The following is a 27,822-nucleotide window of genomic DNA, read 5'->3' on the forward strand; positions in this document are numbered from 1 at the left end:
TAATTAAACTGGTGAAAAATAAACCAAAAATCAAGCACAGTATCAATAAATGATGACACTTCAACAAATACAATTTCTTGGAAAATGAAATTTATATATAAAAACAATCTCCATGACACACACAGAAGGCTAACGAGGATTCTCATACATGAAATTAGATACAATACTTTTCAAAATGATCCTTTACAAGTCTGCGAGAGTGCTGTAAATATTAAAATGGCCAGAAAGTCCATCCTCTGTCAGTCGGTTGGTTGGTTCGAGGTCAGCTCCTCATAGATTTGTCTCGTCTGTCCTCCCTCTTGCTTTCTTGTCTTCTCCATCACTATGCTGCAGCTCTAATTTGAACATATCAGTATTTTTTTTATTAAATTCTATAATTCCCTGCTTTTTCCTGCTTACAGCCCCTGACCGAGCCCCAACACACATTCACAATTAGCCGAATTCTTATCATTTATCTCTCCCATTTTGGCTTCCTTACTTTTATTAGAAATCCCACCCTCCTGCTCCCATGAGCAATCTGACCCCGAATACAACCTCCTAACCTTAATCTTTCTGCTGCGTTTATAAACTTCCCGATAAAGTGTTCTTCTCTGTGTTCTGCGTCTGGTTTTTGGTCGGTAATGTTCCTGTTTCTGCTCCAAAGAACCTCTCCTGGTCTCTGAATGTATTATCTGCATTAACTGAGTGGATATGTTATCAGTCTGTGTGTGCTGTAAATCCACTGGCTTCAGGGTTTAGCTTGTATCTGACCCGTTTATTCTAAATAAAAACTAAACTCAGTCTGGACTCATGGTGTGAAACTAAGCACAACACTTGATCTTAGATGTAAAGCATAAAATAAATATTTTATGGCTTAAGCAACAATAAATAATCTGTTACATGACATATCAAGCAGCAGTAATACTCGCTGTACCACTCAGGGTACTCTTTGTAATGGCTTGCCTTCTCCTTCCTGTAACTACAATTTCATCTTTATTGTAAACCTATCACAGGTTTCAGCTTCGAGCTCTAATAAATAATATTCTACAGCTCGAATCTACACTCACATTAGGAAAAGTATGTAAAGATGCTACATAATGGATCACGTCAGCTCTGTTGAAATGTCAGTGTTCAGATGAGGGGAAATCTTTTTAATCCACCTGTAAGACAAACACAGAAAGCAACCCGACAATCTTACACTGCTGTAGAGCACAACAGCTGCCCCTCCCCCTCCCGACCATCCAATAAACTATTAACCGTTTACATCACAAACCTTTTTTTTTTTTTTTTTTTTTAAAAACAGCATCATGGCCAAATGTATGTGGACACCCAAACCCAACGCCCCTAACAACAGCCTCTGCTCTTCTAGTTTTGTAGTTGTGTCCATCAAACTGGATGGACATTTGCACACACGAGATCCATCGCTAACACAGCTCCTCTGCACAGCGCTGGCAGTAGCTTTTCTAGTCGTCTGCAAAATGCTACTAAATGGGTAAAACGAGTAATTCTCAGCATTTAAAGAAGATCTGTTGGGCTGATGTCCAAATGCAGTTTAAGTCTTGAGCTCTAGAGTTGCTGTGCAAGGTTCACAGATCAAATTAACTAATATTAACTAATATATTTATTTACCCTAAGATAAAGGTAAATAAACTGTTTTAGCTCCCTTTAAGTAAAAAAAAAAAAAAGTGTTTAAGAGCTTTTGGCTCACAGGGTTTTAGGCAACTTGAGCCACATTAAACAGAAAATAAGGAAAGTTCTTCTTAATGAAAAATCTAAAAATGAGAAAAGAAACACACAAAGTAAAAAAGAAAGAAAAGAAAGTCCATCCTTGTTTGAGTTTCAGCTGATCTTTGATTTTTGACCAACTAACATGATAAGAAAGAAAGAAAATGCAGATGCTGAAATGAAAGTTTCTGAGTTAAAAATATTGTAATCATGTCCTTTGATTCCCCTTAGTGGGACTGGGTTAAAAATGCGGTGCAGACTGTTTCCATGGTTAAAATGGCCAAAAACCCCTTTAAAAACTGCCCGGTGACAAAAAGAGGCATCGAGTCTGTCCACATACTTTTGGCTGTAGTTCGGTTCTTAATTCTGAATCGCTAACGCAGATAAGGTCACAGACGAGGTGATGTGTGCGTGATTATACAGTATGATTCACCTTACAGTATTCTGTTACAATGACACCGTAAAAGAATAGATAATCTGGGAAAAATAGTCTATGGGATATGTGAAAACTGCAGATCTGCACTCGGAATTCAAGATCAGAAGGAATAAAAAAGCTAAACCTTTTCACTTGCTATTCTAATGAAGGGCACAGATGGTAAACTACAGAGAAATGCTGCCGCCGTGATCTGGATGGAGCCACTTAGTCCCTTTTCCGTGTCTGACCCCGGAGTCTTTGGGAGTTACCGGCTGGCTGACTGACACGTGCGCTTCCAAACATCACTGCGTAGCCCTTCACCATTCTCAATGGTCTGCCCATATTTGGTCTTTAAAAGTCAGTATTCATGTGTAAAAAAATATAAAATCAACTCACAGACAACAAAGTCCAGCTGGAAGTCGGAATAATTCCAGTTTAGATGTTTTAACATTTGCTTTTTGGTATGGAATGAAGAAAAGAAAGGGGACGTGTAGTGCCTGGGAATCAAAGATGTTTGGAGTACAGCTGCTGTTACCTGATTGTGCTTTTCACAGAGGATTCATGATATAAACACTCGCTAGGAATCTCAACTGGCCTGAGTGGAGGCTCAATGGCATCAACCAGGATGGATGATGAGGATGAAGGTTGAGGAAAGACGCCTGGAGAGCAGTCTGAAGAGAAGGGAAACATCTGAGAGACTGGGTGAGTGTATTGCACATCAAGTATAGCCGTCTTTTGCGACTGCTTCAGTTGATGTTTCAGGACGTTTTCAGGGCAGCTGTGCAGAAAGGATTGAAACGCTGAGGAGACAGGGCCGTCAAACCCTCGACCTTGAACCTTCTGCATGCAGGAACTGCACTAAAGCAGCTTCTCGTATAACTTCAAAAGACGATTGCGCGTACCTGCCGCACAACCAAAATCCCTAAAGTCCAGAACCCGAAAAATGAGAACAGGAGGAAAAAATAGAGGAGAAACTTTGAGCCAGCCTCTTTGTTTGGGCTCCAACAGCAGCTGATGGTGATCCTGGAGGAGTCTGCTGCTAGCCCAGCTGTATTTGTCCAGAGTACGTCGTCAGGAGGAGCATGATGGAGAAGCCCGTCAGCAGGCCGGCGTTCTGGATGCCAAAGGTGAGGAGGAAGCTGCTGCCGCCTGCATCCTCTTCCTCGCGACTCACCTCGTTCATCTCTGGAAACTGTGACACATAAAACAGAGTGTCACTTCATAAGTGTCTAACGTGTAACCAAGAACAGTTCGACCTTATTCAGCTCAGTCACACCAACTACTACTCCATTATCTTACCCCTCATTCAAATTTTTCAATCTTTCAAAGTCCAACACATAAAATATTTACAAGAACTCTCCCCCTTTCCTAACCAGCTGTTCAAACCTTCTGTTTGTAATAAACAGCCAATCAGAAGAAAGCTGGCTTAGAGTGGGAGGAGCAAAAACAGCTTGTTTCAGAGAGAGGGTAAGCTGGGAGGCAATCAAGGCTAAGATGAGAAAGAATCATTCAGGATTATTTTTTTCATTTATGGGTCCAATAAAAAATGTGAATCTGAAAATGAGCAGCAGAGCTCCGCCTCAGGTTCGCTGTTAGCTTAATCGCACATGTTTCAATATACATATTAACACAACCTAACGTGAAGGATGTAACATAAAAACTGCAAAAACAAACTGACTAGCAATCAGTGTACAGACTGTATAGTACAAATCATTTATTTCATTAGGTACCGTTTAAGTTTATTACATAGTTTAAAAACTGTGCATTATGTTTCTTTCTTTGAAATATGACTCTTGGACATCCTGTACAGTGTCTGACAGAGAGAATTTAAAAAAGACTTTTACTGCTACAAATAAATTCTGTACTTCTGATTGGATTTTTACTTGTTTATTATTTTTATTTCTCAGCATAACCAACTAAACAGCAACACGAGAACATATTTAAAAAGCTCACTACCTCAAGAGACCCATGTGTGTTGATTTAATCTCATAGTTCACAAATCACTGACCATGTCTGCCAGAGCGATGTAGAGGAACATTCCTCCTGCCAGGGCGAAGATCCAGTTGGGAGAGAAGCTGTTACCGGCCAGGATGCCAAAGCCCATGCCCAGGTAACAGCAGCAGGCCGACAGGAAGTTAAAGAAGAGAGCCTGCTGTATGCTCATGCCGGCGTTCAGCAGGATCACAAAGTCTCCTGGTAGCAGGAAAACATGCAGAGTCAGAACAGCTGACGTTTCAAGTAGTTTGTTTTGGGACAGCAAACAAAACACATCCATTAAATGTATTAAGAAATGTTCTTATAATAAAGGGCCAAAAGGAAAGTAGCTGGGGTTAAGCTTGCAGCCTGATTATCTCGGCATAAGGGACACCCGCCCGCTCAGAGTCCGCCCTGACTCACCCAGCTCATGGGGGAACTCCTCGCACAGGATCGCCACCGAGGTGCTGATGCCCTGGAAAACAGAGGCGGTGAACGAGGCCCCGATGGCCAAGCCGTCAATAAAGTTGTGCAGGCCGTCGCTCAGCGTGATCATCCAGGCCAGCGTGCCGATATCAGAGTAGGTCGTCCCCTTCAGCCAATAGCAGCCGCCACCACTGGTGCCTGACCGTCCACCGCTGTCTGGACTCTGAGAGTCCTGGAAGGAGCAGAGGGAGAGAAATCGGTGGTTCCCACCTTGTAAGTTAAATTTGTTTAGATCTGATTATTTCAACAAGAGTGATTTTGTTGTTTTTATGTGTGAACCTCCAGTCATAAACTGACACTGTCCACATATACAAAAGTTCATTCCTATTTTCATTTTCTGCGTTCCTCTTCTTTTAAAAGTCTAGCAGACAAGCTGCTCTTTGAGCTGTTACATCCATACCTGTGGAGTCTGTGCAGGGCTGAGCATGAGCTCGCCCTCCCCTGCGTCCACTTTGCCCAGAGCCAGGCTGCTGGCTTCTCCGTTCTGCTGCAGCTTCTCCTTCTCCCCCTCCTCCAAATCCCTGTCAGGGGTTGAGTAATGATCTGCACCAGGGTAGTGGCTGTGGCCGTGGCTCTGAGAGACAGGCGGGAAAAAAACTCAGCACATTCTGATAGACTTATTGTGAGCAGCATCTTCCTGACAGGTGAAATAACCTCAACATCTGGTTAAGAGGAGGTGCAGATAAGAGATCTGACTTAAAAGTTGAAGATGTTCCTTTTTGCTTTTGTCATATTTGCTGGGACTGAACAGCTGAAAAGGCCGACCACGTGATTTTAACCATTTTCTCCTTCAGTGACTCAGTGAGGTCGAGTTCTGTGAACTGTCTGCAAACCCAACGAGGAATGAAATCTGCTCAAAAGCGTGCAACAAAGTCGCGAGTAAACCACAGCACAAAGTCACTGTTTCACTCAAGGACACGACACCAGATCTGGAGCTCCTTTAGCACGTAAAATTGTTAGCAGTTAACTAGGTTGGACTGAAAAAGAGTAACCACAAGGTGGAGCTACGGTCCCACAATCACACCCCACAGTTTCTTTTATTGGCTTGTCATTTAAAATTTTAGATTTAAAATAGAGGAAAATCTACAAAACGAGTGCTGTATCTGTGCAAAGTTATTATTTTTAACACTGAAACCGTTAAAATATCCACTTTGAGGCTTTTTGGGTTTAAGGAATTTAATTTGTAAGAGCCGATGACAGGACACCCTGCTGTATCTTTTTATAATGGAGAACTTTGAAATACAAACACATGCTACACACCATCTATCAAATCGCACCACAGCACTGGCTGCAATATTCAGTGTCTATAGCTTATATAGGTATGCATATATATAGAAAACAAGCTTTGCGTATTTGAGTTTATGGTGTTAATCTTTCAAATATTTTACTGTTTTCACAAAACAATGTGTAAAAGACGAAGACGGTGAAAGCGGTCGCAGGCAGCTCAACGTATTTAATAACTGATATTTAATTAGCAGCGACATCTGAGTGACTGAAGCTGTTAATTTATATAATTTCACCTGATAAACTAACCAGCTCACTGTTTAAACACCCACGTGTGTCTAACCTAAGTTCTTCTCCTCACTGCCGAATAAAACTTTTCTGCCGCAGTTGTTCCCACTTCCGAGGTGCGCGGGGAGGAGAGGATGAAGTTCCAGGTGGTGTGAACTACGACCTCTCCGTGAGCTTCTACAGCGATTCAAATATTTTATTTACCTTTTTGGAGAACCTTTTATCAGGCATCTTCTAACACATGAGCGTATCTAAGGTAATAAATGATTTATTCCAAATATTTTCATTTATTTTTTAAAATGTCTTTTTAAGTGGATCTTTCTGAGCAGTTGCACTTCTCCAGTTTACAGACCACATATTTCACCATCAAGGATTTCTATTGGTCGCTCCCCTTTGTCAGCACCAATGACTGGGAATAAGTCACATGACCAAATGTCCATGACACCCTATGTGGTGCCTCATTGGCTGTTACGTGTGTGGAGTTAAATAATTGGCTCTTTTTCTTTCTTTCTTTTTTTAAAACGTCTCTATCGAGCTCATCTCCACGATGAAGGCAAAAACACGAATGTCTGTCAGCTCAGACCACACAACATACATAAAGTGCTGCTGGACTTTTGATCTCTTCAGAAAAAAAAAAAAAAATGTACAAAAATCCTCTTTTGAGTGATTAAATTATTCTTCAAAGTCACGAAAAACAAGAATGTTCAGTTCACCTCGCCTTCCTATTTATGTCTAAAGGTCACGAGAACATTTTCAGGTGTCTCATTTTTCACTTTAGTACAGTATGTACAACAAAGACTACAGTGCATAATGTACACTGTATTAGCAGCGCCTCTGGCTTCAACTCCACACAGTGACTTTGCAAACCTCTGTGTCAGTCAACAGATGGGATCAAACACGCGGTTTGTAAACTGCCTGCAGCGTTGAATCATCACTTTCCCAGTTTTTTCTCTCAGTTACTGAGACGACAACACCCTGTCCAACTAGTGTAACCTGCTGCTGCTGCTGACAATAAATATTTAATTGTGTGGCGTGATCACAGCAAAGACGAATCAGAAACATTAGATGCTAGCCTGAGAAAACACATGAAGGAGTAACCAGGGATAAACTATTCCCCACTCAGCAGAAACATGACGAGAAGACACTTCAAGCATTGCCAGGTGTCTGAACAGCTTTAAAATTCGGTTAAAATAGTGAACAGAGCAAAGCCACCTTATCGGTGGCTCTGGGAGAATCCACAGTCCAGGCTTTTGCAACACACCGTGAACCACATTTGAAAATAATTACTCTTACTCAACATCTGCACGTACTTTTTGTAATCTTGGTGACTGGTTTGAACACGGTTTGTGGCTTCAGCAGGTGGAGAGAATATCTAACAGCGACTATCTAACAATAAAATAAATATACACTCACCCCGTTTTTTTGCTTTAGGAGCACTTTGAGAACTTTTTCAGTGAAGAAGAAGAGGTAAAAGCCTCCGAACACCACGGCAGACTTGGACACGTAGAAATCGACCATTGGGTCAAATCCAAAGGCCTAGCATGCAGGAAGAAGATGATGTTAACACGTGCAGCAATGTGTTACAATAAAGAATGCTTTCATGAAGGCCCCCGATCAGGATCAGAGGCCCCCGATTCAGGATCAGAGGCCCCCGATTCAGGATCCGAGGGCCCCGATTCAGGATCCGAGGGCCCCGATTCAGGATCTGAGGGCCCCGATTCAGGATCTGAGGGCCCCGAATCACTGTCCTTTGTTTTTCTTGCAAAAATCTTATTAATTTAGTTGAATTTAAGTGAGGACTGACTCACAGCTGATTGATGTCTGCAAGACAATTTAGACTATTAATGTCATTTCCGATCAAAAAACCTTGATTTTCCTTAATGCTTGTGCTGTCTATGGTGACCATAAACTTTAAAGCAGATTATTCTGTTGTTCAGTGGTACATACAATAAAAACTCATCCTACTCACTGTGAAACTGTGATTTATCTCACATTAGTGAAATGAGAAAAAAATAACTAGTGCACATAAATACATGTGCACAAGGTTTTGAACAATGACAGTTTAGCATTTTGTCCTTGTACATCACCACAGTGGATTTTAAATTCATCAAAATGTGATTTAAATGCAGAGTTTCAGCTTTAGTTCAAGCATTAGCTGTTTAGGAATTACAGTTATTTTTATATGTAGTCGCTTAAAACTACAACATTTTAAATGTAAGGACTAGAAACTGAAAACTGCCTTACTGGGTTGAGATCAGGTGACTGACTCGTCCACTGAAGAATATCTAATATATAGATTATTTTTTTGCCTTGAGAAACTCTTGGGAGACTTTTGGAGAAACCTTTTAGTAATATGAGCAGAGAGTACAGCCCAGCACACGGTACAGAACTGAGAAAAAACTCTAGTGACCCACTTCCACTGGCAGCCATACATGCCCATGCTTGTTGGGCATGTATGGCTCCACCATGCTTGACATATAATTTGCTACACCTCCAAACTTTTCTCTTCCCATTCCGGCTTCATCGGTCCAAAGAATTTCATTCTAGAGCTCTTCGGATTCTTTCAGATATTTTTCTGGCAAAGCGTAATCTGGCCCTCCTGCTCGTGAGTGTAACCAGAGGTTTGCACCTTGCTGGAAGCCTTTTGTATTTACGTTGATGAAGGAGTCTCTTGTATGCAGACCCTGACTGTGGATGTTATGTAGTTGTTTTTGTAAACCATGGAAATAATTCTGTGATCATCTGTTTCTCTTGTCTTCTGTGGTATTTCAGGCCTTTTGCTGTTGCTGAGCTGGTGAGTCCATCCTTACTTTTTAAGAATACAGCAGAGTGTTGATCTGACACTCCTAAATGTCTAAACAGTTATTTGTTAAACCCATTAAATTAAACCTGAACCTCTGCACTTAAGTCTTTTCTTGAATGTTTGACTTGAAATACACTGTGGGGGTGGGCAGAGATTAAATTTAAAAAACAAACAAACAAACAAACAAACAAACAAACAAACATGGACCTAACTGTATTTCCAAATGCTTATATATATTCACTGTTCTTTCCAGGAACTACACAGCAGCCCTGCTAAAAATGCACTGCAGCAAACTGAGCCTCAGCAGCACCAACACTACCTCTGGGATGAGCTGAAACAGGGCGTTGGAGTAGAGAGTGCCAATGGCCAGGGCTATGAAGTAGAGCAGCAGTCGCTTGTAAAAGGTTTTCTTCATGAAGGGCACGACGCACGCCCCGACCAGCGAGCACAGAGAGATCAGTGTCACGCATAGGATCCCATAGCCCCAAACTGATTAACAGAGGAGAAAGAAGGGGGAAGAAGAGAGAGAGAAAGAGGTAATCAGTTTGGAAATAATCTTGTCGGATTAATGACCGGTGTGTTAACCGACATCATGAGTTTTAAAAAAGGAGGGAAGACCAAGCAGTTAACTCCCTGGAAAGGAACAATTAAATGAAATCATCCTGAGAAAAAAGAGACATGAAAGGATTTTCAGAAACAACGAGCCGATAATCCGCTTAAAACAGCTGAAGTGAGACCACCTTTTACTTGTATTTGAAGATAATCACCAGTTCCTCATTTCCACTGATAAAAAGAAGACGTCATTATAGTTTACTCCAATCTCAAGCATTCACACACACACTCTCGTTTTCATATCTTAGTGAGGACATCTAATTGACATGCTTTCCCTAGCTGCTTACCCCAACCCTAACCATCAAAAACGAATTCCTAACCCTAACCCTCAGCCTAAACCCTAACCCTAACCCGAACCATAACCCTGACACTAAAACCACATTTTGAGCCTCAAAACTGCCTTCAAACTTGTGGGTTTTTGTCCCCACGAGTATAGCGGCATGCCAATTTTCTGTCCTCACAAAGATGTGGCCCACACACGGTTGTTATGATCTACTCAGGTGTGTCTGTACCACTGTCATAGCCTCAGGCTAAATACTGCAGAGACAAAAGGGCGCAAACGAACTTTAAATAGCCCACTCGTAGCAGAAGGAGCAATGCTAACAAGGGGTCACATTTCAGTTTGAAGGACACTTTAAGGGTGCAGTGCTCCATTTCCCAGGGCTCTGTTACACACAGTGAAACACATGAACCCCCCCCCCCCCAAACAGTGACTAAAACCATGTTTCAGGTCTGTACAGCTTTTCTAGCATCATAACAGAAATTCTCTCCTCAGTTAAACAACATAGGTGGCCTAGATCTCAGTACCGGGAGAGCTACAGACACAGGTACAAAAACACACACACACACACACACACACACACACACGCACACGCACACACACGCACGCGACAGGGGCTGCAACGAGATCAGAGGAAAAAAAAAAAAAAAGAGATCAGAGCAAATTCCACAGTGCCCGAGAAAGCCACAGAAAGGAAACAAAGTCAGGAACAGGAAAGAGTTATGAACACAGAAGAGACAATGGCCAGCTCGGCCAAAGTGCCGCAATTTTGTAAACGACGGCAGGACAGACCGTTTCCAAGTTTCCTACCAAACCCCTCACAATCAGCTGTTTTTTGGTATTTTTAATGAAGCCATGAAAAGCATTAATTACAGTACTATAAGCATTTGCTGAATTACACCAGCTCGTTATGAGAGGGTCGGGTGGAAAGTACTGATTGATTTTTGATGGCAATGCCATGAACGAAGGACAGCGTAATCTTTGTATGAAAGTCAAAGGTCTGTATGTATGTATGTCCCGATGTCAAACCTCTGGCAGCAGCTGCAGGATGGCAGTGGAGAACAGCGTGCCAATGGCAAGCGCGATGAAATAGGTGAGTGCGTATTTCCCAAAGCGCGACTTCATCAGGGGCACGATGAAAACTCCGGTCAGGGCGGAGACATTGATGATTGTCACACTTAAGAAAGAAAAACCCCAAACTGTAGTTGGAGTAACAGGAAGGTACAACGTTAAAACAAAGCGCTGTGAATAACGTGCAGTCATCCATCGATAAATGCAGCTTAAGCTGTGGATAAAAGATAACGTCAGCCAGATTCAATCATACAGGTCAAGCATTAAAAACAACAACAAAAACATCATGTGGGCTCCGGCTGTTGGATGTGAGAAAACTGTTGTGTGAGTGTCTTATGTCTGCAAGATCAGCAGCTACTTTGACGTTCATGCCAACGGCAGTAGATTTTCCATCACTGCAGAGGTGACAAAGGAAATTCTCATTATTCCAACAAATCCATACGATAGCATCAGCCTATTTGCTGTCAGTTCAAATCTGGTATCAAACAGTCATATGAAAGAAATAACACCATCTTTCAGTTTTAAGGTTTAAGTATACATATAATTAAAAAAAAAAATCATCTGATCCTTAGAAGGTCTTCCAGTCATTTAAATACAGCCTCAAATGAACAACAGCGCACGACATATTACACTGTGTCGTTATTTCTTTAACAGTTTTTTAAAACCCCTTCCTGCTTCCTGCAGCCAGGTGCTGCTATTCAAAGGCACACGATTACTTGTTCATCAGCCAGTTTAACCAGCTCAATACAACCAGACATTTTGGCAGTTTGCTGGTTTGGAGCGTTCAGGTGGGCATTAAAAAACATCATCAGCGATCTTAAAGAACAACGCGTGCAAACATCAATGAGATGAAGCAACGTTGTAAAGAAAAGTGGCCAAAAGTCCCGTGAGAGAGTGATGAAACCATTACTTCAAGGTACTGCTGTTTAAAGGTGCTCCTCCAAGCTATTGAATCATTGGGTCGGCTATGTACCACAGGCCTTCAAGCTGGCTGTAGTTAAACCTTTACTCAAAAAGCCATCTCTAGACCCAGCAGTCTTAGCTAATTATAGGCCAATCTCCAACCTTCCTTTCATATCAAAAATCCTTGAAAGAGTAGTTGTCAAACAGCTAACAGATCATCTGCAGAGGAATGGTTTATTTGAAGAGTTTCAGTCAGGTTTCAGAGCTCATCACAGCACAGAAACAGCTTTAGTGAAGGTTACAAATGATCTTCTTATGGCCTCTGACAGTGGACTCATCTCTGTGCTTGTCCTGCTAGACCTCAGTGCAGCGTTCGATACTGTCGACCATAATATCCTATTAGAGCGATTAGAACATGCTGTAGGTATCACTGCAGTGGTTTGTATCATATCTATCTAATAGACTCCAATTTGTACATGTAAATGGAGAGTCCTCTTCACACACTGAGGTTAATTATGGAGTTCCACAGGGTTCAGTGCTAGGACCAATTCTGTTTACATTATACATGCTTCCCTTAGGCAGCATCATTAGAAGACATAGCATACATTTACACTGCTATGCAGATGACACCCAGCTCTATCTGTCCATGAAGCCAGATAACACACACCAATGAGTTAAACTGCAGGAATGTCTTAAAGACATAAAGACCTGGATGGCCGCTAACTTTATGCTTCTTAATTCAGATAAAACTGAGGTTATTGTACTCGGCCCTGAAAATCTTAGAAATATGGTATCTAACCAGATTCTTACTCTGGATGGCATTACCTTGGCCTCCAGTAACGCTGTGAGGAACCTTGGAGTCATTTTTGACCAGGACATGTCCTTCAAAGCACATATTAAACAAATATGTAAGACTGCTTTCTTCCATTTGCGCAACATCTCTAAAATTAGAAATATCCTGTCTCAGAGTGACGCTGAAAAACTAGTTCATGCATTTATTACTTCCAGGCTGGACTACTGTAATTCATTATTATCAGGATGTCCAAAAAACTCACTGAAAAGCCTTCAGCTAATCCAAAATGCTGCAGCAAGAGTACTGACAGGGACTAGAAAGAGAGCAGATTTCTCCTGTTTTGGCTTCCCTTTATTGGCTTCCTGTTAAGTCCAGAATTCAAAATCCTGCTCCTCACATACAAGGTCTTAAATAATCAGGCCCCATCTTATCTTAATGACCTTGTAGTACCATATCACCCTATTAGAGCACTTCGCTCTCGCTCTGCAGGCCTACTTGTTGTTCCTAGAGTATTTAAAAGTAGAATGGGAGGCAGAGCCTTCAGTTTTCAGGCCCCTCTTCTGTGGAACCAGCTTCCAGTTTGGATTCAGGAGACAGAAACTCTCTACTTTTAAGATTAGGCTTCAAACTTTCCTTTTTGCTAAAGCATATAGTTAGGGCTGGACCAGGTGACCCTGAATCCTCCCTTAGTTATGCTGCAATAGACGTAGGCTGCCGGGGGATTCCCATGATGCATTGAGTTTTTCCTTTCCAGTCACCTTTCTCACTCACTATGTATTAATAGACCTCTCTGCACTGAATCATATCTGTTATTAATCTCTGTCTCTCTTCCACAGCATGTCTTTTATCCTGTCTTCCTTCTCTCACCCCAACCGGTCGCAGCAGATGGCCCCGCCCCTCCCTGAGCCTGGTTCTGCCGGAGGTTTCTTCCTGTTAAAAGGGAGTTTTTCCTTCCCACTGTCGCCAAAGTGCTTGCTCATAGGGGGGTCATATGATTGTTGGGTTTTTCTCTGTATCTATGAAGCGCCTTGAGGCGACTTTTGTTGTGATTTGGCGCTATATAAATAAAATTGAATTGAATTGAATTGGGTGCATTTAGATTTTCCACTCGCTGCTTTTGGATTTGACTTTGTTTTGTCAGATAAAAATATGACCGTATAATATGTCGCGTGTTATTGATTGACATTGACCTGATACGTAAAACCAAGAGAGCTAAAAGCAGATGCATTTTATTTTTCATATGACTGTATGCAGCTGCAGCTTATTGATTTTTAAGTACTCAATTAAACTGTTCTTATATTTTCATGGGGTTAAAATCAATGCTCAAACTTGTGTTGACAGATTTTCTGATCAGGAGAAAAACAGGCTGCACAGACATCTGAATCAGCTAGAAGCATGCACCACATAAATCCTGCAGTTTAATCCACTTTCTGTTCCCTTCTTTAGTTTTAGTAATTATATTGTGATACGCTGCAGCTTTACTCCACCTGGACTCTAGAAAGCAGTCAAATAAAACAATTTAAGTACATAAAGTAGTTGAAGTGCTCACACAGTGCTACCAGACATAAATGTGATGTACACTACAGTTAAATATATCCAGCAACACCTGTAAAAAGAATAAAAGGAAGTAGCCATTGGTTAGATTTTCCATATCCTGCAAAACAAATTTTTGGATGCTGTGAGACAACTTCTCAACTTCTTGCTGAGGAAAAAACAAGTAAACAGATGAGCAACAATGGTGATGAAGGAAGATGAGTACAGCTGAGGAAAAGAGATATTTAATAATGTTTAAAAAATGCATAAAGGGGAGAAAAACATGAGATTGTATCAGATCAGAAATGGTAAAAAATGGAAATCAGCATCCCGTCATGTTACTAAACTGGATACAAAAGAAAGGATAATCAGATCATATTTCAAAAAGTATTTCCTCAAAGAAAATCTGCTGCATGCAGATCAGAAGCTGTGACAGTAGTTTCCCAATAACAGCATCCAGCTCAGCTATGAACCGTGGGAACTTTATCCTAAACATTTTAGTGACATCAGAAACTCAAATAGAATTTTAGAGAATACAGAGCCAGATGTGTTTGAGCTGTTTAGATGAGTTTGAATCGTTTCCTCTTTCTGATGAAACTATGGTGAAACACTCTGTGGTTTCTGACTCAATAGCAAAACTCCTACTCTGTCTGTTTCCCCACTACTTGGCACCACTGTTTTATATTTCATCATTATTATTTAGTGTTTCCAGTAGCTAATGGACCTTCAGTAGCTCTGGTACAGAAAAACAAGAAACACCAACATTCCCATCACTGACTTGATATTGGTTCTTATGTTTAATGGTAACTTTATTGTGTCCAATGGGAAATTGATTTGCTGACTTCGCATCCCTGCTAAGTTTTGCGTCTTTTGGTCTCACACACCCGACACTTTATTAGGTACATCTTCTAGTGCTGGGTTGGGTTGGTTTCCCTTCAGCGTTGCCCTTAACGCTTCATGCCACAGATTCACAGGATGCTGAAAACATTTCTCTGAGATTTTGGTTCATAACGACATGATAATATCACACAGTTCTCCATGATTTGAATCTGCTGTTCCAGCACATCCCCAAAGGTGCGGAGGTCAGGTGACTGCGGAGGCCATCTGAGCACAGTGAACGGTCATGTTCAAGAAACCAGTCTGAGAGGATCTGGTGTTGTGAACCAGAAAACTGTCCTCTTGGAATCTTTTATTAAAAGGGTTGGACGAGGTCAGCGACAATACTCGGGTTGGCTGTTGTGTTTAACCAATGCTCCTTTGGTACTAAGGAGAACAAAGTGAGAAAACATACCCCAAACAACTAGTTTTGATGATTCCCTGTGAACTGCAGCCTCAGTTTCCTGGACTGAGCTGACAGGAACAACACCTGATGTTGTCTTCTGCTGCTGTAGTGCATCTGCTTCAAGGATCAACATGTTGTGCGTTTATAGATGCTTTTCTGCATACCTTGGTTGCAACCAGTGGTTATTTGAGTTACTGTTGACTTACTTTCAGCTCTAAGCTGTGTGGCCACTCTCTGATTTCTGGTATCAACAAAACATTTCTTCCCAGAGACGTGCCACTCACTTCATATTTTCTCTTTTTTGGATATTTTTCCTATCAGTCACCTAAATCTCCTTTCCTACTCTTTCTGATGGTTGGTTCCAACGTCAGCAGGCTGTACTGAGCATGTCTACATCTCTGAGTTACTACAATGTGGCCAGGTGATTAAATATTTGTTAACAATCAGTTGAGATGGAGGACACACCAAAGTGGCTGGTGAGTAACCTGCAAATTCCATGTTTGCAAATTGTCTCCATTACTGCTGTCTAGAGTGTTTTTCTTTCAAAAGAGGATCAAGACTTCTGGAAAAATCATCAGTCTATTGAGAAATGTTCGCGGTGTACAAGAGCCGTGCAGACGAGTCAAAAACCATTTAAACACAGCTGCTGGACACGCGGTTAAGAACATAAGCAGCAGAATAAAGAGAATGTCATCAAACATCATTAAAACAAGTATCTGGTTAAAAAAGGATCATTATTTTATGTCTATTAGCAGCATATCAGTGCTAATGTGAGTCCTTGGGTAAAGCTGGATTATTCACATAATGAGAAAAGAGAAGGTTATTAAATTTCCTCTCTGATGCCCGTAAACCTCCAGCTAGGAAAACATCTCTCAAGCCAAAATAAGCTGCCTAAAGAGGAAAGTGTGAAGTGAGCTGAAGCCATGAGAGCCTGATAAGGGAAAACAAATTTGTCAGTGGAGAGTGAGAAATAGAGCCAGAGCTCTGGGGCCATTTCTTCTTCACCTGTCAAGGATGAAATAAATAAGGACACCGGCTACAGCACAAGATTCAAGCCCAAAGTCTTTGCCTGCATAAAGAAAGCTGCTGTTTTTCTTTTAGCTGAAGCTCAACAAATGTTTTGGACTTTTCTGAACCGATGATCCTGAGGCCTTGAGCACAAAACATCACATGACTTAACCAAAACCTCCAAGTCTGTGATTAGCTTGCTTTTTATACCAGCCACACACTCCAGAGCCAATTTAGTTTACTTCATGAAGACTCAAAGGTTTTTCTTTTTCTCTTTAAACAGCAGCCTGCACTGAATTCAGCATTTCCTAGAATTTCTGACAGAACGTGCACGTCAAAGCGGCTCTCAGGCTTAAAACATCCTGCTGGGTGTGTTCGGTCAGCAGCCTGCACGGAGCTTCAGCGGTTCAGCAGCCAAGGAAAGATGAGCTTTCCAGTCTGGACTGTCTTTACCTGGATGAGATCTGTGCTGCATACTGAAAACGCTGAGAGAAGCTGGACTGTGGACTCTGAAAGATGTGCTGGTTTTTACAGAAAACTGAGAAATGCAATCTGAGCTCTTGGCTAACTGTGCGTGCTTATTTTGGCTTTCCTCTCCTTCGGGGACACCATAAAATCACCAGGCAACAAAACACACAAATTTCGAGCTGAGATTTGATGAAAGAATGTGTTTGCAAGGTGTGTGATAATACTTGAACTGACAACAGACATGAACAATGAGGCACAGAAAACCTTGAAAGAAATACAGCGCTTGCAGAGGAAGTTAAAAAGAAAATATTTGGAGAAGAAACACTTTCTGGATTCATGCTGTTTTTGTCTGAGATGCTGCTTGGATGAATCCAAATGTGTCTCTTCTAAATAACAATGAAAAAGGCTTTAAAAGACATTAAGGAGCAAAAGGTAAACTTTGATCAACACATATGTACAATTTCCACCAGAGGAAATTAAAACATAAAAATATGTTAAATATTAGTATTTAGTTGGTGCTCACCTTCAGCGTCTGAGGGCCTGGGGTAGGTGTCGCTGCTTTGCTCCTCCCCTTTATGTGCCCTGCAGCTGCCAGCGTCCAGCTGCTGCAGCATGGTGGGGCACAGCTCCTGAAAACCCCGGCCATCCAGCCGCGACTCCTCGCTCATGCTGTAAATGGCCAGTGTGTCTGCAGGCAAGCACTGGAACAGGAAACATCCCCATAAATAACCCACACAAGCGAACATCTCACTGTTGGTGAATTAGCCAGGACATGGCAGGATGCAGTGACAGGTTAGCATGCTTTTCACCTTCATGTGGACTGAAAACAACACAAATGAGTCTGTCAAGACTCATATTTGGAGTATAGACTAGACGAAATTAACAGGAAGGCACTATTGCATAACATTGGTGTCACCAATAAAATAAATCAATAAAAAAAACAGCATCTGACCAAATAAAAATGATGATTAAATTTTCGACTCTAATGTTAACAAAGTAACGGTTTAAAATAATCCTTTTTGTTGGGCCTCGTTGTTGCCTCCACCGACTGTGTCATCACAGCACTGTAACATTTATACTGGGCACGCTGAGGCAGGCTGAACCTGCTCAGAGACAGGTGTTGCCACTCAGAATAAACCTTCATGTTCATGCTGGAACAGAAATAGAAGTCAGAGCTCCCTCTTTATAATCGGAGAATCTGAGCTCTTGAGCTGATATATCAATGAAATGGAAGTAAGAGTTGAAACTAATGTGCCTTCAACTGAGCTGCAACGCATGACTGAGGTCATAAACATCAAGGGGTGGAAAAACAAGGAAAGTGCGTCCCAAAGTGACGTCACAACTGCCACTCACGAGGGCGACAGCACCTAAAGTAGGTGTTTTCACTCAGATCCAGAGCTTTTTAACAACATCTGCTCTCATTGTAATTATGAAAAGGCTGAAGTAGAGAAACAGGTTCAGAACAGAGTGTTTGATGCAATCAGAAGACTGAGCTTTTGGGATTAGTTAGTGACTCGGCATGCACGTGTCAGATGTCGCTTTAATCCTGACTTAAAAAGGTGGATCAGAAAAACAGAAGAAGACAGAATAAACACAGTGACTGAAAAATTAAAATTAGGTGAATAAAGTGATCGCTCATATTTTAATGTTATTTATTGTCATGTAATAAATACCAGTTCATTAGATTTATATTTTTACATGTATTTATTTGCTACACTGTATTTTACAAAGGTGGGAAAGAAAAGTTGATGCTGAAAATAATAAAAAGCAATAGGCCTGCTTTAAGATCTGTGACGTGGTAGAAGGAGCAGATGCCTCAATATGCTGCAAAGTCAAACTGTGGAACACCCTGAACATTCTTTGTAGTTCGGCTGGTTATTGACAAACGAAACGTTTCAGTGTCACGAACCAACGCCTGACTCACGTGTGACGTCCTAGCCATCATTTATTTTTTTTGGAAAGGTTCATACTTGGCCACTAGTACTCACAGCGAATCTATTCAAAGGCAGATCAACAATTGAGTGAGTCAATGAGCCACGACACTAAGTATGGGAAATATGCTAAACAGCTCAGCTACCTGGAACCAGTACCGCCTGTTTCTTCCAGACCGGACTAAAGCTGGATTTATGATTCTACTTCAGAGTCCTGCAAAGGTGAACTAATGTTAGTCTTTAGCTTCTATTTGTTATATTTTCTCCGCAACACAAAAAAAAAATCTGAATTTAAAATGGAGAGAATGAAAAGGTTTTGTACCTTGGAGCTGTTGAACTGGGGAGGTGTGGTTGTTGGTGTTTCAGCTGTGCTGCTGCTGCCGCTGTCACTTTCACTCTGGCCCTGGCTGAGGGCTGCTAACAGAGATCGCAGCTGAGGGACCGTGATGGTGCTGTTGTCCCCATAGCGGGACAGCAAGTCCTGTAGCACCTGGGCAGGTGACTGCGTCTGACTCTCCACCTGACCCGTCACCTGGCAGAGCAGCAAAGCTAGAGCCAGCAGGAACGCCAAGTCAAAGTGAAAGAGGCTGGTGGATGTAGCGGCACGGCCATGAGGGGAGCAGATGAGCATGTCTTCTTCAGTGGACGCAGGACGTCGATCTGTGGGGAGGACAGAAGCCACAAAAAAGAAAGTTTGAGTAAATCTTTGAAATTACTGAAGAGAATGTGGCATTACCTCGCTTTTTAGGAAACTACTTGGATTGGATTGGAATATCTGTTGGACACATCCACACTGTTTGTGTGCAAGCACGTGTCGCTATTTGCTGGAAATTCACTATACTGTCTAAACAGCATAGTTTCTGTATGCGACTTCCTGATAAGGTGTGTTAACATTGTGATAGTACGTAACAGAACACAGTTAGTAGTAGTAATTTTGACGCATACTGATAGAAAACAAGCACGCTAACAGTAATATATGGGTTGATGTTTCTCATATGTTTATCTTATTAATCCCGGCCAATCTGAGCGATCGAGGTAGACGGGCCTTCATCAGGGAGGCCACATCACAGCCTGCCCGGAGTTTGTCAAAAGGCACCTGAAGGACTCTCGGACCATGAGAAACAATTCTTCACTCTGATGAAACAAAGATTGCACTCTTTGGCCTGAATCCAGGCATCATGTCTGGAGGGAACCAGGCACTGCTCATTACTGGGCTAATAGCATTACTAAGGTGAAGCAAAAAAAAAAGTGTTCTGTTGTTTTATGTGCAATACTTTTTTTTCACTGATCACAAGAAAGAGGGGAAATGCCTCCAACATGCACAAACATTTCACCAGGCAGTGTGTAATTAATTTGCATGAATTTACTGTCTTTGAAATGCTGCTTAGAGATGGTGATGACCTTAAAGTGGAGCCAACGAGAATCGATAAGGAAACGAATCAATAAGTGAAACTGATAACGGAATCAGAATCACAAAATTCTAATCAATTCCCATCTCTAGTAGTCATGGTGATAAACTGATCCAGAGCGCCCCCCTCGGACTGGGGGCGAAAGTTCCTCTCATATGGCCATGACTTGGGAAGATCTTCGCAAGTTCTTAGTGAACATCTCAGGCAGCAGAAACCTGAGACAGAAGTCGAGCAAGAAGAGAAACCATCATGGAAGGCCCCCGCACGGCACGTACCACCAACAGACAGAAGAAGTGGCTGATACTGAGAAATCCTACCAGTGGCTGACCAAAGCTGAACTGAAAGACAGCACAGAGGCACTAATCATTGCAGCTCACAGGAACAGGACATTTGAGAGCTCTGTACAGACGTGCGCAGCCCTAGGAAGAACAAAGACTCTGCAGAGGAACCTCAAGTGCTCAGCTCTCTATGGGACCGTCTTTTAATTCTATAATAAAGTGTTAACCTACCTGGTGCTACAAAGCTATGGTTCGGATAAAATGAGCACATTACCCCAGGAAAAAGATAGGACAAAGGTTAACTTGTTCTCAGCGGTAGTCCATGTTAAAGGTCCCCCAGAGACACATCTGAGATGTTCGATCTACAACAATAATATGCTGCTGTGTGGTTTGGATTGCTCACTATGAAAAAGTCCTGACCCTAAGTTTAATGTCCACACTGAAGTCTTCCTGAGCCCAAGATTGATTCTTTTCTGAATTATAACAACTGAAAGATTTTGGGAGCTTGTAACAGAGCACTGCAGAGCCTCATCCAAAGCAGGAGAAACACTGGTACCAAAACACTATAATATACAAAATAACTGCTGCTTGAAGCAAAGCTGTGAACTTCTAATTAAACACCAAACACACAAGGTGACACAACGAGCTTTTGTAGCACGAAGCACAAGCTGAGAACAGGAAACAGTGGGATAAACACAGTCCCCAATTACAGACAATTACAGGAAATTATAGCACACAGAATATCACTGACAATCTCAACCAATGTGCCGTCTGTCGACCGGAAATAGGATTTACTGGTGTTTCAACACTTTACTCAATCGGTGTTGGTGGGATTTATCCAACACTGTGTGTTTCGACTATATAAAACCCTTATGATTTCCACTTTTTTAAACTCTGACAGTCCAATCACATAGGATCATGTCCACATAGGGTCCACTGTTGTAACAGAGTCTCTATTCATGTCTGTGCACCCTGCAGGTCTACAAGCAAAGCTGGGCTGAATAAACACAGCCATTCATTTTGTTGTAAAGAAGCGCTCACCTTTTCCTACAGAGGTGCGTAATGATAGCCGGTGAGTAAAGAGGCTGTTTCAGTCGGTCTGCCCCGAAGCTCCCAGCCTGCTGAGTAATGCTCAAGGGTAACTTGGGAGCTGAGATAGATGTGGGGAGGGAGAAATGTGAGTCTGGAGAGAGCAGCAGGGTCCTCAGGAGTGCAGCGGGCTGTGGAAGAGAGAGAGACAGATAAAATGAAGGTTACAAGTCACTGGTTAGGAGGAAACAAATAGGGAGAGGTAGACAAAAAGAAATGAGGACTAAAAAGAAACCTGAAATGGCAGCTGCCAGCTCAAATCTACCGTGTGTTCTCTTAACTATCGATTCGTCCTCTTCCTGTCTGACACTCGGGTCAAAGTCAAGAACTGAGCCGAACCCTGAATATTTCTTTTCTGCAACTGAAGTGTTTCTTGTTGACACCTATGCAGTTACTTAAAACTGAAGCGTTAAACAGCTCTGAAAAAGATTAATTAAGAAAAAGCAGGCTGACGTGCAAGCAAGTGATCAGCATGATTCACTTTGAAATTTCTCACTTCCAAACATCACTGATGTTTTGAAAAATGCAGCCTTACCTGAAAAAGTAAAAGTTTTATTTTATCTGGGGAAAGTTGACTAACCAATTTGAGTTCAGGCACCGTCTTTACGTCTCTCTCCAAAGGTCTCTGATCTGAGGAGGCAAAGAGAAGACTCTCCTCTTCTCCCCAGTGAATTACACCCTCTCTCCCAGATTTTCCCCTCCACTTGGCCTAATGAGGCCTTATTCTGGAGTTGGTGGAGGAGAGAAATAGAATAAAACTTCAAAAGCATCTTTAGGTACCACTTTTTCAAACTTTCTTCCCTGCAAGTCTCTGTTGCACAATCTTCCTTAAAGTTGCAGGAGCTCTGAACCTTGGCCTCTTTCCTGCTGGCTGCTAATGTTCAGGCACACGGGGAAGCTGAGAGTAAACAATGGTACTAAAATAAATTAGTCAAGCTAAAATTAATACAACAAATACTTGCTCCTAACTTTTTAAAGCTGAGGTTTTCCTGCAGTAGGCAGTGGGAGAGTGTGGTGGACACTATGTTGTACAATCTGTAGAGTCTATTTGTGAGAAAGGCCTAAAACTGAGCACGCTGATGTGCAAAATACAAGTGGTGTAGCATATTTCATGGGTCAAAACTGGTTTTTGGGAGGTCGATCGTGGCTCAAGAGTTGGGAGTTCGCCTTGTAATCGGAAGGTTGCCGCTTCGAGCCCCAGCTCGGACAGTCTCAGTCGTTGTGCCCTTGGGCAAAGACACTTCACCTGCCGCCTACTGGTGTTGGCCAGAAGGGCCGATGGCGTGATATGGCAGCCTCGCTTCTGTCAGTGCGCCCCAGGGCAGCTGTGGCTACAACTGTAGCTGCCTCCAACAGTGTGTGAATGTGTGTGTGAATGGGTGGATGACTGAATGTAGTGTAAAGCGCTTTGGGGTCCTTAGGGACTGAGTAAAGTGTTATACAAATACAGGCCATTTACTGTTTCTGCAGATATCCGTGTCTTTGTGTGCATCAGTGCTGTTTATGACTGCTGCTTGCTAATGAACCTCGCCACTCTCTCTGGCTTCCTGTTTTCCATTTGCTATTTTATTTTGTTGATTGCTTTTCCCCAGGTTTCTCTCTTGGATGCTTTCGCTCCCTGTCTGTCGTCCTGATCCTCTGCAGCCGTCTCCCACCTGTGCTCTGTTCCCACCTGTGCTCTGTTCCCACCTGTGCTCTGTTCCCACCCGTGCTCTGTTCCCACCCGTGCTCTGTTCCCACCCGTGTCTCGCTGCTTTCTAACTGACTGAAGTCACCTGGAGGTGTCTGTGTGGCAAAAGTGCTTCAGCACTTTTCAGCGGGACTAGTAAAAGCGCTATACAAATACAGGCCATTTACCATTTACATAAGTATGTCTTCACTTATATGGACCAGTCAGACTGTTTGTGTTAGGTAGTTGACAGAAGTCTAGCAGATATTTTATTTGCTTTTTATAATGCCACTGCCTTAGCTAAACATCCTCATATTAACAGGATTTGCTTGGTTAAATAAAAAGGTCTTAAGTACTTATAATCTTAAGAATGAAGTAACAGCCAGCTGTTTTGAAGCTTCACCTTGTGGTTTAACTGCTGTTAGCAGTCCCTGTGAAAACCAAGGAAAGCTGCCAGAAGTAAACTGATATCTCTCTCATCTTGTGCATTTATTTTTTAGAAGAGAGTCAAGGTGTGTCAGCCTATATTAGAGAGTGAAAGCACAAAAGGTGAAATGCATTCATGGGCATGTTCGAGACAAATGTTTGTCTAGAAGAAGGGGAGAACATTTTAAAGAGACCAGTACTGAGGGAAAAAGCCAAGACGCATTTTCTACAGGACAGTATATTACAGTTTTCTGGTTCTTTTTGCAGCCTAACAAGTCTGACTCAAAAGTTTCCCAACATGTATGTGTTAATTCCTCTAAAACCAAAGAAAATGGGCAGACACCAACCAAACCCAGAAGACTAGAAGCTCTGCTGCTACGTTACACATGAACCACCCAACAAACACAGGAAGAAAGGCTTTAACCCTCAATTAATATGTTGAAACTTAAGAACCAGCCATGTAATCTTCCTTAACACAAACACAACATGTCGGTTATTCACATCTTGCGAGGACATCCAATTGGCATAATGCTTACCCTAGCCTCTTGCCCTAACCATCAAAAATGAATGCCTAACCCTATACCTAATATACCTAACCATAACCTAACTGTAGCCCTTACACTAAAACCACATTTTGAGTCTCAGAAATGCCTTCAAACTTGCGGGGACCTTGATTTAGGTCCCCATAAGTGTTGCTGGTCCCCAGGCGATCGTGGCTCAAGAGTTGGGAGTTCGCCTTGTAATCGGAAGGTTGCCTGTTCGAGCCCCCAGGGCAGCTGTGGCTACAATGTAGCTGCCATCACCAGTATGTGAATGTGTGTGTGTATGGGTGGATGACTGGATGTGTAAAGCGCTTTGGGGTCCTTAGGGACTAGTAAAGCGCTATACAAATACAGGCCATTTACCATTTTACAAGTATAGTAATATTTGGTCCCCACAATGATATAAATACACGCTCACACACACACATGCAACAAGGATGTTTGCAGTCAGTCGATGACATAAATCGTCAACTATCAAATGTCAATATCAACACGAGCACCATTATTGCTGTGTTAGAAACCTGCCTGGGATAATTTCCAGGTTACACACACTAAATATACACATGCATCTCAGCGTCTGGAGGATGTGCAGCTCCAAAAAGCCGAGCTATGATAAACAGTGAAGGAGCAGAAACATTCCTCACTGGCAGATGGCTAAGGTCCAATCAAAACAAGTGCCCCGAATGTTGGGTCACGCTCATGTCACCATGTCTGTTTTAGTGGTCACCATGTCACCATGTCTGTTTTAGTGGTGTGTGTGTGCGCACAGATAAGATAAAGGCTGGCAGACGAGACTGGCAGTCTGCAGCACAGACGTGAGAATTCAACATGAGGGTGAAGGCCATGGATGGAAAGCATGATGATTACATGGGAGCTGGCAGCACAGGGGTGAAGGAGGGAAAAAGCTTAGTCACCAATCCCGACAGCACGCAGAGGACCTCGGATGTCTCAAGACGTCACCTGTTTGTCTGACTTTTTAGTCTCCCATCATGACAGGATAATCTCTACCTGATCCATACCCAACCCCCCAAATAAGTAAACATATAATGTTCACTTATCATTTCAATGATACATTTTTTTTTATTAGTATGTATTCTTGAAGATTTGTTCCCATTTTCAAAATAAGTGTAACTGGCATTTAAATACACCACTTTAACAGTAACATCAAAGAAAACATCTTTATACCAATAAGTATAAATACAATGATCATATTTCTATATAATATGAAGTACCAATGAAGAGGAAATCTAATCTAACACTGGCATGAAAATGAATCCTGTTAAACTGTAGCGCTGACAGGAAGGACACACAAGACAAATCAGGTTTCCGTTACAGATCAGGTAGCCATCCACGAGCAAGCATGAAAATACTGCAGCCAGAGAAAGCTGTGAACTCGGAGGCTGAGGTCACCGCGGTATCAGCGCCAAGGGCCCATGAGTACTTGTGGTGATTAACCATTATTACCAGTGTTATCTGCACTACTGTCACATCTCACGGCTACTGCACCCACGTGTAAACACCGCTCGATGACCAGTTTCCCTCGTCATCACCAACTTCGTGTGCTGACAAGGCAGAAATAAAGTCTGCGGTGGGTTACAGGTCTCACAGGACTTCTGGCTGACACTTTACCACCGGCCTCAAAAACAACATGAATAACTGCTTTCCATGGATTAGTTTAACCAAACAAACCATGACCACTCCAAACCCACGCATCCTTTTAATAAATTTGTGAGTAATTAGGGTGATGCATACTGGTGAGCTAATCCACAAACTAAACCATCCATCATAAAAGCACAGAAAGAAACTTTCTGCTCGCATTTCGCCTTTTTAAATAAGCCGGCACCATGAGGCTCCGTACAAGGAGCATAGATGTCGTCATTTGGCTCCAGAAAGTTTTAAAAGGGTAGTCTGAAGAGGCAGATCTCAAGAAACAAGTAGGTGTAACAAAAAAAGAAGAAGAAAAGTGGAATTTCTTAACAAAACGAAACAAAAGAAGAGCACAGGGGAATTAAACCAAACAAAGCAGTGAATAAAAGAGGCGCCTGAAACTATAAGATTAAGTAAGAAGTACTTTGTGTCTTTCCAAAAATAAAATCAAACAGCATAATTGCAGTCATTCGTAACAATTCTTATCCTCACTTTCAGCTGGGGAAGATCACAAATCTGTACAAAGAAGTAATAAGTCAACACAGCATTTATCAGGCTAGATATTAACGCGTTCACATGAAAGGGATGGCGTTAGTGTTATATTACTGATCACAAACTGGGGTAGGTCTACTGAAGGCCGAGGGGAGATTTTACAAGGAGAACTAAAACTTTGGCCAGTGTGAAGCCGGTAAAGCTGCCATAAATGCTGTCTGTGGACGAGAAGACATTCATCAGTATCACAGCTCTGTCATTAACACCTGACGTACCAGCGAATGACAAACGTTTAACTATGTTCAGGCGTTTAAACTCTGATAATAAAGCATAAATATAAAAAAGAATTTTAAAAATGAATTCAAACTTAGGCTTGATCTATTTGAAAAACTGACATAAGGTAAAAAAGTACAAAGTGCTCTGTTTTAGGATCATATATAGAGGCTTACAGAGCAATAAGGTTATTTTTATATTGCAGCCAGAACAAATAAAGTTGCTTCTAAGAATCCGTATTTCTTACCGATGCTCTTCGGTGAAAGATAAAACTCTGAAGTCGAAGAGATCGTGCAGAGATAGTTTTTTAGAGATTTCAATGATTAACAGGCAGTGATTTCATTCATGTTGCCCAACAAAATGATGATAAGAACACTTAGTATTAAGTGCTGCCATGCCATGTGTGTTTCCATAAAATCAATATTTAGGTCTTTAAATAACAAAAGTAACGACTGCCAGTCCCAAACCTGGATAAATAAGGAGGGTTGTGTCACTAAATAGCAAAATTACATTCAATATCAGTCACCCTTATTAGTCCAATAACTGTACTTATCAGTTGTTGGACTTGTGACAAATCTAAAAACATAAACAAGCTCTCAGATCTCTGATCTGGTTTCAACAGGCTTTCTCTGCAGACTGACTACAGAGCATGCATTTCATCATACCTTTTCTATGAATGGAGACTGCTTTTGAACAGATCCTTTGCAATTTCCAGCAGTTTGCTCCTCACATCTCGTCCGTCCTCTCACATCTGCACTCTGTCCTCTCAGGCCACTTTATATACAACCACAGGGAAGACCAGGTGAGGCTGCGCATGCCTTCATCAACCCCTAATTACTGTTTCGCTTGGTTCTCGTGCAGTTATCATCAACCAAAGCCGTCATTAGATGAGAGAGTGATAGCCGTGGGCACTGTTTTGGTTCACCAAACACATTGTTGTTGTGCTCCACTCATCCTGACTACACTCCAAACGACCACCAACCATAAAATTAAAGGGTTTCGACGTGACCCGGACTGACTCAGACCCCGTCTCTCTTACCCAGGGCAGGAATCCAGACACAGAAAGCCACAGAGCACGTGCACTGAAGGAAGTAACACACATTTTAAGTGGTGGGTTACTGTTTCCTTTTTACTTTAAGAGAACATTAAAGATAAACTGCAGCCATCAAATTAGTTAAGGTAGAGTTTTTTATCAAGAGTAAGTTAAACATGACGTGGATTA

At 42.0% G+C, this 27,822-nt stretch overlaps 1 protein-coding gene across 1 annotated transcript in view; it reads right to left on the reverse strand.

Moving 5' to 3' along the window:
• Positions 1–73: 73 nt before the first annotated feature.
• The window catches only part of slc39a14 (solute carrier family 39 member 14), a 34,995-nt gene continuing 7,246 nt past the window's right edge, over positions 74–27,822 (reverse strand). Inside the window, exons 2-10 of the mRNA XM_084945915.1 lie at positions 21,504–21,682; positions 19,098–19,435; positions 17,368–17,545; positions 9,214–9,383; positions 7,505–7,627; positions 4,980–5,153; positions 4,517–4,751; positions 4,128–4,312; positions 74–3,311 (exon numbers count right to left, since the gene is read on the reverse strand). Coding sequence (XP_084802041.1) covers positions 3,159–3,311; positions 4,128–4,312; positions 4,517–4,751; positions 4,980–5,153; positions 7,505–7,627; positions 9,214–9,383; positions 17,368–17,545; positions 19,098–19,406 — 1,527 coding nt within the window. The 5' untranslated portion in view covers positions 19,407–19,435; positions 21,504–21,682 and the 3' untranslated portion in view covers positions 74–3,158. The remainder of the gene's footprint in view (positions 3,312–4,127; positions 4,313–4,516; positions 4,752–4,979; positions 5,154–7,504; positions 7,628–9,213; positions 9,384–17,367; positions 17,546–19,097; positions 19,436–21,503; positions 21,683–27,822) is intronic.

Source organism: Perissodus microlepis, chromosome 12 (assembly GCF_051167445.1).
Source record: "Perissodus microlepis isolate ML-2025 ecotype Zambia chromosome 12, ASM5116744v1, whole genome shotgun sequence".
Lineage (NCBI taxonomy): Eukaryota > Metazoa > Chordata > Actinopteri > Cichliformes > Cichlidae > Perissodus > Perissodus microlepis.